The following is a 16074-nucleotide window of genomic DNA, read 5'->3' as shown; positions in this document are numbered from 1 at the left end:
CCCCGAGCGAAGGATGGTGCCTGCAGCGAGCGCAGCCCACCCGGGGCTGCCAGCACGTTCTCCATGGCTTTCATGTGGCTGCTCACTCCTCGAAACATCTCTAAGGGCTCTGGTGAATGTCTGCTGTCTGGCATGCTGAAAAAACACTGGAAATACTTGGGGTTTTTTGCTCTGGAATAGGGGAGCAATGCTGGAAGTGATGTGACTGCAAATGTTGCTGTGCTGCTTGTCAGAGGACTTCAAAGTCAGGGCTCCCCTGCATTGCTGCATCGCCCCAGTTAAAGGCTAGGAAGAAAAGAGGGATTTTAAGCCTCAGACTCAAAGCTGTTGTGAGGACAGACAGAATTTCCCCACCAGGTTCTAGTTACCTCCCAGAAAGAGCCTGATCCTGCGGGTCCCCCTCACAGGGCCCTGTTTGCAGATGGGCAGCCCAGGGTCGCTTTGCTTCTGGGTCCTCTCTTCATCTCTCCCCTTCCAAGCACTAACTCTGAGCTCACTTCAAACCTCATCCATTTAGAGCTAAGCACTAACAGTTCCCTCCGCTATCTGTAATCCTTACCTCCAAGTCCAAATGTCTGGAAGATTTCCTGGATTTGCAGCATTTCCCCTCATCCTTTTTTGTGGCTGGTGTCACTCTGTGTTCACGCTGTTGCAACCTGAGCAGCACGCTGATCTTTGCAGCAGCCTGTGCTGTTGGCATTTGAAGGCTTGAGATCACAAGGTATAGATCACCATACAAAATCAAATGAATGCTGATCTGTGCCTCAAAACGCTGTGTTTCATCAACAGCGCTCCTCAGCCAGGCGAGGAATCCCAGTTCTGCCCAACCAGCCAGCCCAGGACTTGGCCCAGTGGGTTTTTTTCCATGAGCTGACCAGGAACAAGGCTGCCCAAAGCAGTGGTGGATGCCCCATCCCTGGAGACATCCCAGGCCAGGCTGGACAGGGCTCTGAGCAACCTGAGCTGGTGAAGATGTCCCTGCTCATGGCAGGGGTGGCACTGGGGGAGCTGGGAAGGTCCCTTCCAACCCAAAGTGTTCTGTGATTCTATGATTCACAGTCTGAGGGTGCCCTAGAAGCAGCTCCTGGCTCTCTGGTGCTCCCGGCTGTGTCCAACCCTCACCCAGCTGGATACTCATGGTTGGTTGAGCTCCACAAAAGCAAAACTCTGCACACACAGGGTTTGAATAAAAGTCAGAAACTGACAAAAATGTTTAATATTAGTTTTGAAGAAAAAGTGACCATATTGGCTTAGATGCGAGAAAAAAACGGTTAAGTGTGTTGAGTGAGTTCTTGTGCCAACCCCTCAGCCCACAGCTGCTCTCCCCATGCGTTTCAGAGCAAACTCACGTGGGACAGGAACATGACAGTGGCAGGAGCAGGAGTGGCGGGTCAGGCTCTGACTGGCCTTTGGCCCTGGCACATCTCAGCAGAACTGCAAGAGAAGGGAGTGTAAACCCCGATTAGAAAACCTCGCTGCCAAGAGGAGATGCGAGTCATGCATGGGCTGCCTAGAAATGGAGACCCAGGTGAGGGGCTTGTTTCTGAAGCTGGCGAGGGCTGGGGGATTCAGCAGGGGCCAAACTAACAAAGCTCCTGTTTAAATCTCTCGGCTGTGGCTCTTTGGCACTTGGTAGTGGCACTGTTTCTGTCCACCATTGACCAGGAGATTTCTGCTCCCCCCGAGCTCCCTGCACAGTATAAAAGAGCAGTTTTAAAATCCCCAAATGGCATCACCACCATCCCTCAGGGGGCAGAGGGAGCAAGGAAAGCACCATCAAGTTGGTCACGGCAGAAAATGGGATGTGAGGAAGGAGGCAGGGAATGAGCAAGTGAGACCCAGCTGGTCTGCAGAGGTGGGATGAACCCAGAAGCTCTTGCCTCTGTGCTGGGAGGAAAAATAAAAAAAAAAGAAAAAAAAAAAAGAAAAATCACTTGCTAGAGCCAGTCAGCATTTGTGCAGCACCTCTGAGGGCAGCAGCTGCCCACAATGCCCCCCCAGCACCAGCAATACCCTTGGTGCCTTACCTTCCAGCGGTTCCCACACTCGTTGCACACGACAAAGGTGGTCATGGGCTCATCAGAGCTGCGGGTCTGCACCTGGGGTGACAGGAGGGAAATGAGAGCCCAGTGTCACACATGGCCCCGCGGTGAGGTCACAGGGAGCTCCTTGTCCCTCTGGCCACCAGGGATTCAGGCTGCGGTCACAATGTCAGGAATTAATGAGAGACTGAGGCCTGGGAGGGCAAAAGGAGTTTCCCTGTAAAATGAGTCTGGTTATTGTTTTACACACAGAAATAAACCTCTACACACATTTCATGACGTGTTTTGGGGCAGCAGATTTCCCTCCTCACTGTTTTCTCCTGCCCATTCTTTGCAGCTGGTTGGCTCTGGAGATGGACAATACCTCAGGCTGGACACGAGGAAGATGTTTTTTCCACTGAGGGTGGTGAGAGCCTGGCCCAGGTTGCCCAGAGAGGTGGTGGATGCCCCATCCCTGGAGACATCCCAGGCCAGGCTGGACGGGGCTCTGAGCAACCTGAGTGGGTAAAGATGTCCCTGCTCATGGCAGGGGTGGCACTGGGGGAACTGGGAAGGTCCTTCAACCTAAACTGTTCTATAATTCTATACACAGCCAGTCCCTCTCCGTACTGTCCCTGGGGAAGGGATGCAGGTGGCAGTGAGATGACGAAACCCTCAGCCCCACCAAGCACGTGTTCCAGTCACACATAAAAAAAACACTCAACCCATTTACAGACCAGTCCTGGCCTCACAAGAACATGCTCTGGGTTACCAGGTTCTGCACATTTCCAGCCTGTTTTGTATTTGAGCCATTAAGGAAATTCTGAATATTTAACCCAGATGCGACTGCTGCCTCTGACTGGCTCTTGCCAGAAACACATACTTTGCTAATAGTCATATTTTCATGGCATTTGAATGCAAGGCAGATCTACGCTGAAAATACTGGCACTCCCTGCACAAGTCAGACAGCAGAACTATGTCGAGGGCTAATTATGGTGATCTACATGTGTAATTACCCAATATGCAAGAGTCACAGTATTTGCATGATACAAAATAAGCACATTTTGCAAGTATGCTGGATACTTGAATTCTGCAATTCTCATTTGACATTACTGCCTGGCTTCAAACTCTTTCAAAAATGGCAGTTCATCTACCTGAAACTTACAACATCTCAGTCACCAAAAAGTGATTTCACTGAAAAAAACCAACTAAAACTACAGAAAATCTTCTGATATTTCTATTCACAAGCCACTGCCATCACCTGCTGCAGTTCCAGGCAGTCGGACTCCGATCTGACAGGTGCAGACAGAGTCCCCCACACTGCTGGGGCGAGCGAGACGGCCTGGTCAGTGCTGCCAGCTGCCTTACTGGGACGGGGGCTCTGGGCCGAGCCAGCCGGCAGGATGCAGGATGCTGCTGAGCCGCAGGAAAATCCCCGGCCGGGCTCTCAGCTGTGTCTGCACGTCACAGCCGAGCACTCGGAGGAGTCTCGTTCACTCGCACACGCAGTCTGTGCGCACCCACTCGGTAGCAATCATGTGGTTGCTGGTGCATTTTTGGGTATCTGCACATTCTAAACCACTGACTCACAGCAAAGGCACATTTATCTCCAGACGCCTGGCACAAACATAGGAACTAAAAAGTGCTGGTAATGCAGAAGGCTTCCAGCAGCTGTCCATTGAGGAGAAAAACCCCCTCTGCCTGCTCACATCACTGCTTTGTTATTCCTTGTTTCACCTGTTTCATGTTGTTTGATTTGAAATAAGTCGGGATTTGTCCAGCTGCAGCTTATCTACGTTCTTAATTTGCACTTCTAATACCATCAACGTGACTGCCTCGGTTTCTGCTGTCTCTCTCCTCTCCACTACTCACTCCTTTCTTGTCTGAATCTCCACATTCCCAGCACCTGCTTTCAACGTCCAGCTCTCTCAAGCTGGGCAGCGAGCAGCACTGCTCTGCTTTGAAAGCTTCCTCAGTGCTGCACAGCCCCTGCTCTGGTGCAAATGAGCCAAAAAGTCACAAAAGCTCCAAGGAAACGCATGCAAAATCATTGTGCAAAAGCAGCACATTTCAGAGAGCCCTGAATATATGTAAAGGTTCTCTCCACCAGTGGCAAAATTTGTGCTGCGCTGCAGGATGTGTCACCAAGCAAGAAGAGTTTGTGATCGTGACAGATCGTGTCCTGTGTAGAGGTGAAGGGTGTGGAGGCCGCAGGAGTAGCAAGACTGACCTGGGTGTAGGTGCAGTTCTTCTTCTTGCACTTTCCACAGGTGAAGAGGTCAGTCTGCGTCCCTCCTGTCTTGGCCATCTGATGCTCCCGGATTGCTTCTTTCGTCATGGCTTTCCTGATCTCCTTCAGCTCGTTACTGGCCATTTCCTTTCAAAAAAAAGAGCAATAAAATCACATTTATCCAGTTTTTCTATCACACTGACTACTGTAGAGTCACCAGACAGGGTGGTCCAACAGATGGGTGTTAAGACAGAAAACCTTTCATTCCACATTGCTGGTTGATAACTAGGCCCCCATGATGATCTGAAGTCCCAGACTACTCTCCACATTGCAGACCCCACTGCTAACTCACTCCCTGTGCACTCTGGCAGCGGCTGCTGAGACATCTGCAACCCTGGCAGCAAATCAGCCTCTTGTTTCAAGCCAAACCACAGGACACGTCTCCTGTAAGAAGCAAACCCTGCTCCTCAGGCTTCCTCACCTCCGAGGTCATCACTGCGATCTGCTCGGGGGTGATCGCCCCACACAGCACGTTCTTTTTCAGCTCAGGATTTTTGGAGTCCTTCAGGTTCGAGATGCGGCTCCTCACTCGGTTTTTGTACTTCATGTCGGTGTTCTTCACATCTTGGTATATGCGTACAGGGCAGTCAAGGACTCTGTGGTCAACCCAGAGCCGTCCAAGCACTTTTCTACACCACGCATGCTCTTTCAAAGTAACCACAAAACCCTCCACTGAGAGAGCCCAGCTGCATCTCCTACCCCACAGCCCCCAAAGCAAGCAAACTCCTGGCTTATCTCAAGTCCACAGGCAACTTGATCTTCACTGCTCCATCCTCCCCATCACTTCTGTGTCAATCAGCACACTCTCCCCAACAGGGAGGCACAGGGAAGCTGCATGTGTCTGGAAGCAGAGCTGAGAGCAGGAAACAGTATTTTGATGGGAAGGATAAGCTGGGGATTACAGGTGTGAACAGGAGGACATAACCATATCCATCACACCAGCACAGGTCTGCCCTGAGCTCCCAGCACTGCACTGGGGGTTTGTTAGTGACCCAGAACTTAGCCAGAGCTGGAATCGGAGCCCTGACAAGCAGAGATGCTGCAGAACATTTCTGCAAAGAAAGACTGTCCAATTTTTCCTCCGAGCACATGAATTTCATGGCCTGGAGGCACACGGGCTCTCGAGGAAGCCCCAAATGTAAGGATATATTCTTCAATCTGGGCTGCTATGTGCTCACAGTCGGCGCCAATGGCAACATAGTCGTCTGTAAGACAAGAGAAACACGAAATCAACGACTTCCAACGAGGGGTGGGGTCCCTAGGCTCAGTATTTCTGAGACACAAATCTAGATAGTTTGCTATTTTGATTTACATGCTCTTCCCATCAAATGGCATCTTGGCCTTTGCTCTAGCCACCCTTTGGAAAAGGACAGTGATGCAAACAGACTGAACAGCCAGTCTGTGCCCTCTTCCTCTCCAGATGGACTGCACTAGACAAAGCTAACAAGAACCCGGTCCCCAAAACATAGTTTTCCCATATATTCTTGGTATAGTTGAAATCAAACATATACAGGCAGAAAACAAGTCTCATCGGATGCTGGTGTCAATGAGAAGTAGCTCAACTCAGGGCCCAAAAGCAGCAGCATCGGGATCAAGCTTTCAATTCTCCTCTCAGCTCAGGACTCTGCTCCTTCCGTCTTCTTTTACATACTTCTTCCCAATTAAATAGCATCGCATAGAGTGCAATAATTGCTAGGAGTTTGGACAAGAGGCATGGCAACCAATGCCATAAAGTAGGGAAGACGAGGCAGAGCAGGGTTGAGCTTAGCAAAGGACTCAAGGGGACTGTTGCCCAGACTTCATAAGGAAAGGGTTTTTCTAAGAGTTAGACAAAGTATTTAATGCAGCATACATATATATATAAACACATGCACACACACAGGAAAGCTAGAAATAAAGACTTTGTGAACTTCTCCATCTGCTGTCTACATTCCTTGGCTCCAAATTAATAAAACTCTGCAGTGTTTAGATCCCTATTTTCCAAAGGGATCTGTAATTTGGACACAAGCATGTGTTCAGCTTGAGGTATTTAAAAATCTGATTTTCAGAGATGCTGAGCACCTGCAGTTGCCTCTCATTTCAGATGGCACAGCCTGAGTGTAGGAGAGATTCATTCCACCCCAAATCCTCAGGGAATCACAGTATTCCTGGAGCTCCTGTCTGCATAGGAGCCTAAGAGCAGATGGTGACCGCACAAGCACCATTACCAACAAATTCCATGGACTGTTACGGATTCATTTTGTGCCCCAGGAGTAAGCAGAGATGACGGCTGGTGTCTCCCCCAGCACTCACCATCAGCCTGGAGAGCTGCTGTCAGCATTTCTCTGCATTTGTTGCGGACAGCATCACAGGTGACAGGTGCTGGAGGGAAGGTGGTGATTTTGGGGGTGGTCGGGGTCTTCGGAGGCTCCTGCCTTTTGTTGGAGCTGAAAGAGAAACTTCACCTGTCAGAATATCTTGGTTCGGGTCACTGAGAGCAGAGGAGGGATCAGTAGGTGTGTGGCAAAGCATCCTGTTAATGATAATACAAAACCAGTCAGAGGAAACCAGCACAAAGACCCATGCCCTGAACTAAAATATAGGACAATACAGCAACCAACACCATCAACCCAGACTCAAGCTCTCCTGTGAGCTCTGCTGGCTGTAAATGGAGGGTATAACTCACGAAGCTATTGGGCTATTATGACTCTCAAATGATTTTATAGAGCTTTTCCCCCTCCCCTTAAAGCTAGGCAGCAGATGAGCAACTTCTTCAGCAGAGATCGCTCTGACTTCGGTGCCTGGGCCATAAAATGCACTGTATTTATGGCCAATGCCGGTAACATCAATACAGTAAGAAAAAAAGAAACCCTGATGTTTCACCCATGCCATATGGGCAACATTTCCTTGAAGATCCAAGTGGTTTAACTTCTCAGCCATTTCAAAGACTGCAGAGAAAGTTATTTTATTAAGCTTTAGAAGTTAATTTATGATTAGAATAGTTGAAAAATAGACCTCAAACACACCTAGCAGACTTATTTCAGGAAATCTTTGTGGTTCACACTGTTCCTGTTAAACAGGAGAAAGAACTTGTAAATCTATCCAGGCAGCAAAAGTTTATACATTAAAAAAAGGGCTATACTGGAACAAAATGGTGGCAAAGCAACAGGCAGGGACTGCAAGCAGAACTCGAGGCTGCACTGGAAGAAAATCCCACGGAAAAGCTGAATTCGGGCCACGGATCCAAAACCTCCTAATAAAGACAGTTCAGAGAATCCTGGAAAATAAAAAGCTTGTGCTGCCAGAGCCAGAGAAACATTAGACACAGCCCATTAAAATGTACTACACTAATGGTCTAAAATACTCCAGCACTGCAGAATATGCTTTGGATCACAGTAATGCAGCGGGTGAGTTCCCAGGTGCCAGCTCCAGGCTGGTTGGCTCGGAGCCTTCAGGTCTCAGCGCAAACTCTCCAGTCGCTACAGAGGGATTTCTACATCTGCGTTCCAGAAAGCAAGACAAGTTCCATGCCAAGAGCTATTGAAGTGTTTCTCCCTGACCGGAGAGGAAGGCGCAGCCAAAATCCAGCAGACTAAGTGGCTGAAATATCGGAATACAAGCTGATCTCTTTGGTGTCTCTCTAGCAGCCTCATCTGAACCAGCTATCACACACTGAGTAATGAGCTTGACTCCGTTCATCACAGCCTGTGCTCTAAAGAACAAAGAGTCTTCACTGCTAATAAATTCGAACTTTTTTTTGTCGAGGCAGATTAGCAGTTAATTTCACAGCACTGAAGAATAAGCATTCCCATCTCTGCAAAGAGCTCAGCTCACAGACTGAGACCAGGAGCTAACCGTGGTCTGTGCTACGCTAATCCATTCACTTCCGTTTATCCTGCACCACCAAGGGGATGCTCTGCCGTTCAGAAGATGGAGACTGAGCACACGTAGAAAGCATCACGGGAAAAAAAACCTGCAGTAGCTGCAGCAGATCCTCAAGGCACAGGGGAGGGTTTGCAGCACAAGCTCCACTCCACACACCCCGCGCTAACTGTCTGCAAAGCAAGGAGACAGCGGGGTTTGGCCTCTCTACCTACAGCTGGGATCATATTACGAGTGAAATCACCACAAGCCTCAGCCTTCAAACCAAATCTCCTAGCAGGCCCAGCTCGATTTGCTTGTGAAGCATCTACTGCCACCATACTGAGGGAACATCTCACACTTCCTTCCCCCCAGGCTCTGTGTTCCCCAGGGTCAATTTTCCAAAGGTTAAATCAGAAGTTTCCCTTTCTCTTTGAACTGCAACACCACTTCTGGCTTGAGTCAAGCTGGTAATACCTGTCTTCTCCTCTCCCCATCAGGAACAGCCACCAAGTATTTCTACAAAGGCTTCTGTCCTCACCCTGGATGGAAATCCACTTCCCCTCTCTAGCAATGGTATGCACAGAGGTTCTTCACACCTCAGGAGCCCTACAACGGATCCTCCCCATGTCCTCCCCTTGGGGCAGGCAGCACCAATCTGCACTTCAAGGTTTCTGATCAGGAATTTGATTACACAAAATTCCCAATTCATACACTTTAAACAAATTAACGTAGAGTATCATAAGCACGTTCAAACTCTGTAACAGTATCGCCTGTGTTTCAAGGGAAACATTACCTTTGGTCTCGCAAGTTACCAGTCTCCTTCGAGGAAGATGTTGGCAAGGACATGCTCTTCCTTTTCTCCTCACTTTTTTCCTCAGAAGCATCTATATTCAAAACGAGAGAAACAGAATGCTAAACAATACAGGACCAGTCTTTATGCTACAACCCTGCATACACTAATCAACATCTTAATACTACACAGTGTTGGCCTAAGGTAACTTATTATCCTCCAAAAAGAAGTACGAGAAAAAAACAACACACCTTCATGGCCCTCCAGCTTTCTAACAAACCTTTTAATTGCCTCTAAGTACAAATTAATTCAAACAAAAGCTTTCCTCACCGAATTCAAGAGCAATCACCTTCCCTGCCCAGGAGATAAGCTTCCTCACAAGACATGCCTCATCACAAAAGTTTCTTTCAGAGACACCCTGGCTGCTGAGCACAGATTGGATCAAGTTCTCTAAAGCAGCATTTCCAGCCAAGGGCCAGCACAGACTAGTCCTTCTGGGAATCCAACTTCTCGTGTTGCCCCAGTGCTGCTGAAAGCCAAGAGCACAACCCTGGCGAGGACTTTCATTGCACTGGAGAAGGAGTTTGACCGGAACTGTCCCAGCCCAGCCAATACACATCAGCCCTAAGCTGGAGGTGACGTCCCAGCCGGGAGAGAAAAACAGCATTTCTATCACCCATTTAGCCTGTCAAGAAACAGGAGCCCTGGAGTGCAGACTAGAGCCAGCTCCACATCTCACTTTGCATCACACACCACATCACTCTTGTTCTTTGCTACACACAGCTGCCCAAAAGATCTGTTTGAAAAATAAGGAGCATTTGAATTTCACACTGTGCCACTAGCAGAGAGTGGGAGGCACACGGCCCTTCCAACCTCAGCACTGCCTCATTCTTTTATCAAAGGCAACCACTAAGACCATGTTTGTATTCCCTCCATCTGCAATTTTGTGCAATCTCAGCATTACGGTTTCTCAGACAGAATTACAAGCTTCTGCTAATCACCATGAAAGCCTCCCCAGCAGGAAATAGTCCATGTGAATTCATCTACAAGGTGTTAAACTAAGGTATTCCTATAACTCATCACCCAAAACGCATTCCAGCGTTTCTCTTTCCAAGTCGCTGCACAAGGTTGACAGCACACGCTGTATTAATGCACACAGCACACGGGAGGGGACAGAGGGTGCAGATATCATTTCTACAAATAATGTTGCTAATTATCATAAGGACAGGTATGTGGTAAGAATAGTCCTGAAGCTTTCAATGCTCTTTCAAGGATGAGCTGGCTAAACAGGAGATAAGTCTAGAAGAATACATGGTAGCAGAAAAACACTTGAAAGACAGAAGGTGCAATTGTAAAGGCTGATTTTCTGGAATATTCTATTTCTCTCCTGAGAAACCCAGCCTCCTGCTGAAGGCAGATTCTTCACAAATTGAATCTGACAGGAACATGCTGATTTTCTTACCTAGAAGTTTTTTCCAAGATTTGATGAGGGATTTGGCAAGTGATATCACTTCTTCATCTGTGCTCTGCTTTCTCAGTGCATTCACTGACATCCCAATGCGGGTGGACTGCGAGTGAACATTCAAATGAATCATTCCAGAACAGATTTGTTACTTGTTACTAACCAAAATCAGAAATAAGCATGATGAAGTCAAAGCAATGACCAAGATATGAAGTGTCCAAGGACTTGCAGAATTATTTTCCCTGTACAGCTTTGGAAAAATGAGTTGACAGTCTCCAGTTTACCCAAGCCTATCAAGAGCTGGACATCTCATCACCCACAAACACCTTCTCCACACATCTGTACCTGACACTCAAGCTTAGAGTGAAAAAATCCAAGATGCATACCCTTATCTCCGAATTGTAATTTTGTTCACACCTCCCCAGCGTCTGGAAAATCACCATTACAAAGACTTAAAGTTCTCCCAGACTGCCCTTTGTCTTTGCTACTTTCTGGCCTTTCCTCTTTTTGAAGCCCAAGAAAGGATTTGCGCAGTTACTCACATTTGCCTCCTCCAATCTGCACAGGTTTCAGACAGCACGTGGTGTCCCAAAGCTATTTAACTGCCAGTCCAAAACCCAGGTTCAGTACTATTTTCTGAATTTAATGTTTATTTTGATGCTTTGAGTGAGGCAAGAAGCAAGAGGAAATAATTAAGTCCATTTAAACAACATTTTGAGCTCATCCAGATGCAGACTTCAGCTTTTTATCCTAACTGTGCAACTCACCTGCAGTAAGTCCAAAGTCATAGGCATACTTTTCAGTTCTTTCAGTAAATCCATTGCACCATCCTAGAAAGGAAAAGAGAAACAGAATAATAAATGTGTAAATAAATGCAACAGCTTGGCAATAAATTCAGAACGTTAAATTCAAAGGGGAAAGCACCAACAAGCCTTCCCTAAAACATCAGCTGGGGTTGCTGCTACAGACAGACAGCAGATCCTACAGTCTGGAGGCACCTGGGATATTGGAATGGGCAAAACAGAAGAGCACTGGAGCACTACAGATCTTTGCTGGTGTGTGGTACGACTGCAGCATTCGCTTATTATCCGTACCTGGCAAGCTCAACATTTTTGACGCCTGAAAAATAACCTGTGAATCACTACTGTCCCCTCAGCACGCCACTTGGCTTGCAGGAGTGATCCTACTATCAAACTCACCATTTTGGAGGCCCTGATTAGTGACATTAGCTCATAAGAACAATTTAGCACAGTTGCAAGAACTTCAGTCACCCACCTAAAGCTCAGAATCACTGCCCAGAGCCAGAGCTGGAAACATCCTCTTTCTACATGAAACTTAATGTAGCGGTTTCATAGAATTCTATTAATACCCTACTCTGCTCAGGACAAGAGTTAATACCAGGAGTAAAACCATCAAGCAGTGATGCTGAAGAGCTGGGCGCTTGAAACGTTATATGAAGTTTCCTTGCATCGACTCTAAATGCCAAAAGCCAAATCCAGAAAAAACTCTGACTAGACAGTCTGTGGGTACTTCAAACTGGTAGCCACCCAGCGCAACGGCAGGGACAGAGGCACTGGCCAAGTCTCCCTCCAGTAGCACTCAGCAGATCCAGCCCATGGTACGTCTGTCTGCACTCAGCCAGCTCTCTCCTCTCATCCCCCTTATCCAACAAGGCCTTCTAATGTTCACATTGAACAGCTCATTTAAAACACCAGCCACTCCAAACTCATTTGCAGCATAAGATCAACAGAGCCTGCGAATGTCGAGCAGCGAAGCAGTCAGACCCTGTCCTCAGATCCTATCCTCCCTACGCAAAAGGGCTGTTTCCAACAGAACAGATGCTGCAAAAGCCAAATCAAAGCAGAGTCAAAGCTTTCAGTGCGCACACAAGCAACTCACACCAGTGTAAACCACATGTTACCGTACCCAGAATGAGTGGCTTCCCACTAGGCAGTTTCACACCTTTCTGTTCGTCAAACAGCCAAATGGACTCCATTAAATCCAGCCCTTAACATACAAAATGACCGGGTGATTCCTGTCTCCATTATCAGAAATGGAGCTACTTGGCACAGTGGCAGCAAATGGAGATCCACACAAAAACTAGAGCAATAAACAGGTGTTCCGAGCAACCATCCTGCGGGAAGAGTTCTCAAGTTAGCCGATAGACAATAAACATGCTACAGTTCAGTACCGTATAAAACACCATCCAAGAGGAAACATTGCATACCGCTCATTTAAGTAGCTGCCTCTTTCTCAGTGAAGCTTGGAAGTAAATTCTGCAAGGTTGGTCCTTTCCTATTTCAACAATGGTGTTGAAAACCTGCCATCAACGGGAACAGACATCACAGGCTGCAGTTTAGCCCAAACACACTCTCCTGTGCTGTTAAGTGCCAGTGCTCACCTCCATCCACAGCTGGTAGAGCCAGTCCAGTACCCAAAAATTCATGTGACAACCACACCCAGCATCCCACCACCTAAATACCATGTTCCCAAAACCTTCCCAGCCCCAAAATCCCTCTCCCCCACCCCAAACACAGATGTACGGCCTTCCTCTGTCACAAACCTGTGTCACCAAGCTTGCTGCCTTGGCGCTTATACAATCACAGAACAGTCTGGGTTGAATTATCTTAAAAACTCATCCAGCAACACCCCTGCCACGAGCAGGGACATCTTCACCAGCTCAGGTTGCTCAGAGCCCAGTCCAGCCTGGCCTGGGATGTCTCCAGGGATGGTTCATCCACCACCTCTCCGGGAAACCGGGGCCAGGCTCTCACCACGCTCATTATAAAAACACTGTTTGTACTTGTGCATCACCAACTGATATAACCGACTAGGCAGGGAAATACTTGCTGCTGTCCCCCTGGACAGTCCCACCGGTGACATCACCCAGACAGCAGCAAGGCCAGGGCTCCACAGCCCATAAGGGTGAGCACAAGTGTCTGCATGGGGTGGGGATGCAGGAGGCAAATCCAGGAGCACTTGGGGTTCTCCCTGAGGGTCCGGCAGAGCCCCAGGCTGGTGCTGGGGGGATGCACAAGGATCCCCCTTCCCAGGGTTCCCAACGGGGCAGGGGGAGGCCGAGGATGCTCCCCAAGAGGGCACCACCCCGACACAGGGAGAGCCCCGGGGTGCTGGGCTGTGGGGGGCACAGTGTGGGGAGGAGGGGTCCCCATCCCACCATAGAGAACACGGACCCCCCCACCCAGTAACGGGCAGTGGGATGGAATGGAGTGGATCCCAAACCACTGCAAGGGTTGGGGAATGGAGAGTGAACCCCCTGCAGCCGGGTCTGAGGACGGAACCCCCCTCCATGGGGGGTGTCTGCTCCATCATAACGGCCGCATAGAGGGGGCCCCCAAAATGGGCGCTGGGGAAGGGGCGGCCCCCTCACAACGGGCACCGAGAGACAAGCGGGGGGTCCCACGGCCCGGCAGCGAGGACGGGGACCCGGCGGGGAGGGAGGCCCCGGCTGACAGACCAGGAACTGGGGCCGGGGGCGGCCCCCGCACCCCAACCACCGCCACTCACCGCGCTCTTCTTGGCCACCATCTTGTCCAGCCGCCTGGCGATGCGCACGATCTCCTCCTCCCCGCCCATCGCGGCTGCCGGTCCCGGGGGCAGGACGGGGAGGTTGGCGGCGGTTGCCCGGTACCCACCACAGCCCCCGGTACCGCAGTCCGGCGGGCGGCGCGCGGGGCACGCTGGGACTCGTAGTCCTCCGGGCGCCCACCCGCCTCTTCTCGGCGCGCAGCCGAGCGGCGGGACTACAACTCCCAGCGTGCCCCGCGCCCGCCCTGCCCCGCCCCTGGGCATGCTGAGAGCTGTAGTCCGGAGCCGGGAGCCGCGGCCATGACGGCCCCGCAGCGGGTCAGCGGCGTGACCGCTCGTTCTCGCCCAAACGGAGAAATAAACTTAACAGCAGAGTCAATTATACTGTTAAGCGGCATTCTTTATTTCATCAGCGCTGAGGAACACTGGGGACCATCCTCCATAAGTACTCCAAAGACTGGATGCTCTTGCATTGCTTATATTCACATAATTACTACATATGCATTACAATTTATGAAAATTCTGACATACGTCTATACTAAGAAATAACTGATGATGTTAGTTATAATTGTTTAGTTTCTTACTTACACTACATCTATTAATTATTAGTTAAATATAAACTAAGCACTCTGCTTCTAAACAATGTATCACTTAATCTTCTGTCTCCCTCTTGTCGTGCAGAAGGATCTAAAACTTGAAAAATATCCCTCATTTTGCAGGTGGTCAGAAAGCATTGATCACTTCAATTGGTTAATGATGGCTACGTCTTTTTTAACTTAATCACAGTACACACTAATTTAGCAGCTTCTCTTCAGGGGGCCCGGCTGCTCTTGGGATGCCCCGGAGCGGAGCCCCCCTGTAGATGGCACTCGTACGCTGTGCGCGGCCGGCGCGTCCCCGGGGAGCTGCGATGGGACTCGCCGCTGAACACTGTCGCTCTCTGCAGCTGGTCCCTGGCAGCGAAAGAACTTCGATGCCTCCTCCTGCGCAGCCGTTTTCGCAGCCCTTGCCAAGAGCGGATGTTTCAGAGAGGGCCATGGCTGTGCTGGTAGAGAGCGGCCGTGTCCTGCCCCGGCAGGGCCACAGATGGAGCCACGTGTGGCCTCAGGCTGCAGCATTAGGTGTTGGGAACCAGGGCTCAGCTCTAACCCTGCTCCGACTGAGTCACTGAGGGCAGAGTTTAGCTCTACCAGCATACAAAAGCGGAGAGTATTGAACTAAACCTCCCCTGGGTGGCTGTCCCCCAAAACTGCCCGTTAGGTGCCTCAAGCTACCAGCTTGCTGTTCTTAATGGAGCTCGCACAGAGTTGGACAGACCTCTGGGATCCCCTCAAGCAAGAGCTGTTCCCCAGGTGTGTGAGACACATCTCGATTCATCCCCAAACCAGCAGAGGTGGCCCCAGATCAAACCTGAGCTCCAGACCCTCTCCCTGGCATCGCACTTGAAGCTACCTTGAAACTTCTTGGCTTGACCCCATGTTTGTGAAGGCAAGTTCCCCCCAGCCCACCGTCTGGAGCCTCTTCAGCATCTGGAAGCCCTCCAGCCCTTGGCAGGGTCTGACTGCGGAGTGAGGGGGTGCCATTTTGGGGAGGCCCACCTCTGTGAGGGAGGAGGAGACAAGTCCCAACAAGGGCACCTTCTGGAGGTCCCTGGACTGGGGCAGCTGCCTGTCCCGTGTGTGGGGTCGGGTCATGCCGGTCCTTGGCGTCAGAGACGCGCTCGAGCGGCACTGCTGCCACTGTGAATGTGGTTTGTGTCGCTGCAACGCAAAGATGGTTCCTGACCACAAGTATGGCCGGGGACGTGTCTCAGATTCCAGAGCGCACAGTCACCAATGTTGAGCGCCGTCACCCCGTCGCTTTCTGCCTCCGAGCGAGGAACCCGTCACCCCACCAACGCCGACCTCCCGCCGCGGCGGAACGTTCTCGCCCAGGCCCCATGACTGCATGGTCGGCAGCGGGTCCCCGAGGATCATAATGGCATGAAATCCTCACACCACTAAACCCTCACACTTGCAGCCCCATCCCATCGGCTGAGTCGGAGAAGAAAATCCCCACAGCCCCTGCAACATCCACGGGCACAAGCTCTGCAGCCTGACGCGGCCAGCCCGCAGCTCCA

The 16074-nt window shown here is 50.0% G+C and overlaps 1 protein-coding gene across 2 annotated transcripts; it reads right to left on the bottom strand.

Annotated features, from left to right (window-relative positions):
- Positions 1 to 1181: 1181 nt before the first annotated feature.
- Positions 1182 to 14159, bottom strand: TCEA2 (transcription elongation factor A2). 2 transcript variants are annotated; one of them, XM_071815443.1, is made up of 11 exons: positions 13935 to 14159; positions 12634 to 12726; positions 11174 to 11236; positions 10407 to 10512; positions 8948 to 9038; positions 6604 to 6737; positions 5460 to 5516; positions 4733 to 4887; positions 4252 to 4398; positions 2028 to 2099; positions 1182 to 1434 (listed from the first exon to the last, which is right to left on the bottom strand). In XM_071815443.1, the coding sequence occupies exons 3-11, from the start codon at positions 11225 to 11227 to the stop codon at positions 1426 to 1428; spliced, it is 825 nt and encodes a 274-aa protein (XP_071671544.1). In that variant the 5' UTR covers positions 11228 to 11236; positions 12634 to 12726; positions 13935 to 14159; the 3' UTR covers positions 1182 to 1425. The 2 variants fall into 2 exon arrangements, with proteins under 2 accessions (XP_071671544.1, XP_065705863.1); XM_065849791.2 differs by lacking the exon at positions 12634 to 12726.
- Positions 14160 to 16074: the final 1915 nt, after the last annotated feature.

This window comes from Patagioenas fasciata, chromosome 16, assembly GCF_037038585.1.
Source record: "Patagioenas fasciata isolate bPatFas1 chromosome 16, bPatFas1.hap1, whole genome shotgun sequence".
Taxonomy (NCBI): Eukaryota; Metazoa; Chordata; class Aves; order Columbiformes; family Columbidae; genus Patagioenas; species Patagioenas fasciata.
This window is presented reverse-complemented; position numbering and strand designations above follow the sequence as displayed.

What these genes read in the sequence shown, in the direction of transcription:
- TCEA2 (XM_065849791.2), bottom strand. Translation starts at nt 14,003, where the DNA reads ATGGGCGGGGAGGAGGAGATCGTGCGCATCGCCAGGCGGCTGGACAAG. An exon ending in TGACTTTGGACTTACTGCAG is followed by an intron (nt 10,513 to 11,173) that starts GTGAGTTGCACA and finishes GTTCACTCGCAG; the next exon opens with TCCACCCGCATTGGGATGTC. An exon ending in GGTAACTTGCGAGACCAAAG is followed by an intron (nt 6,738 to 8,947) that starts GTAATGTTTCCC and finishes TTTCTCTTTCAG; the next exon opens with CTCCAACAAAAGGCAGGAGC.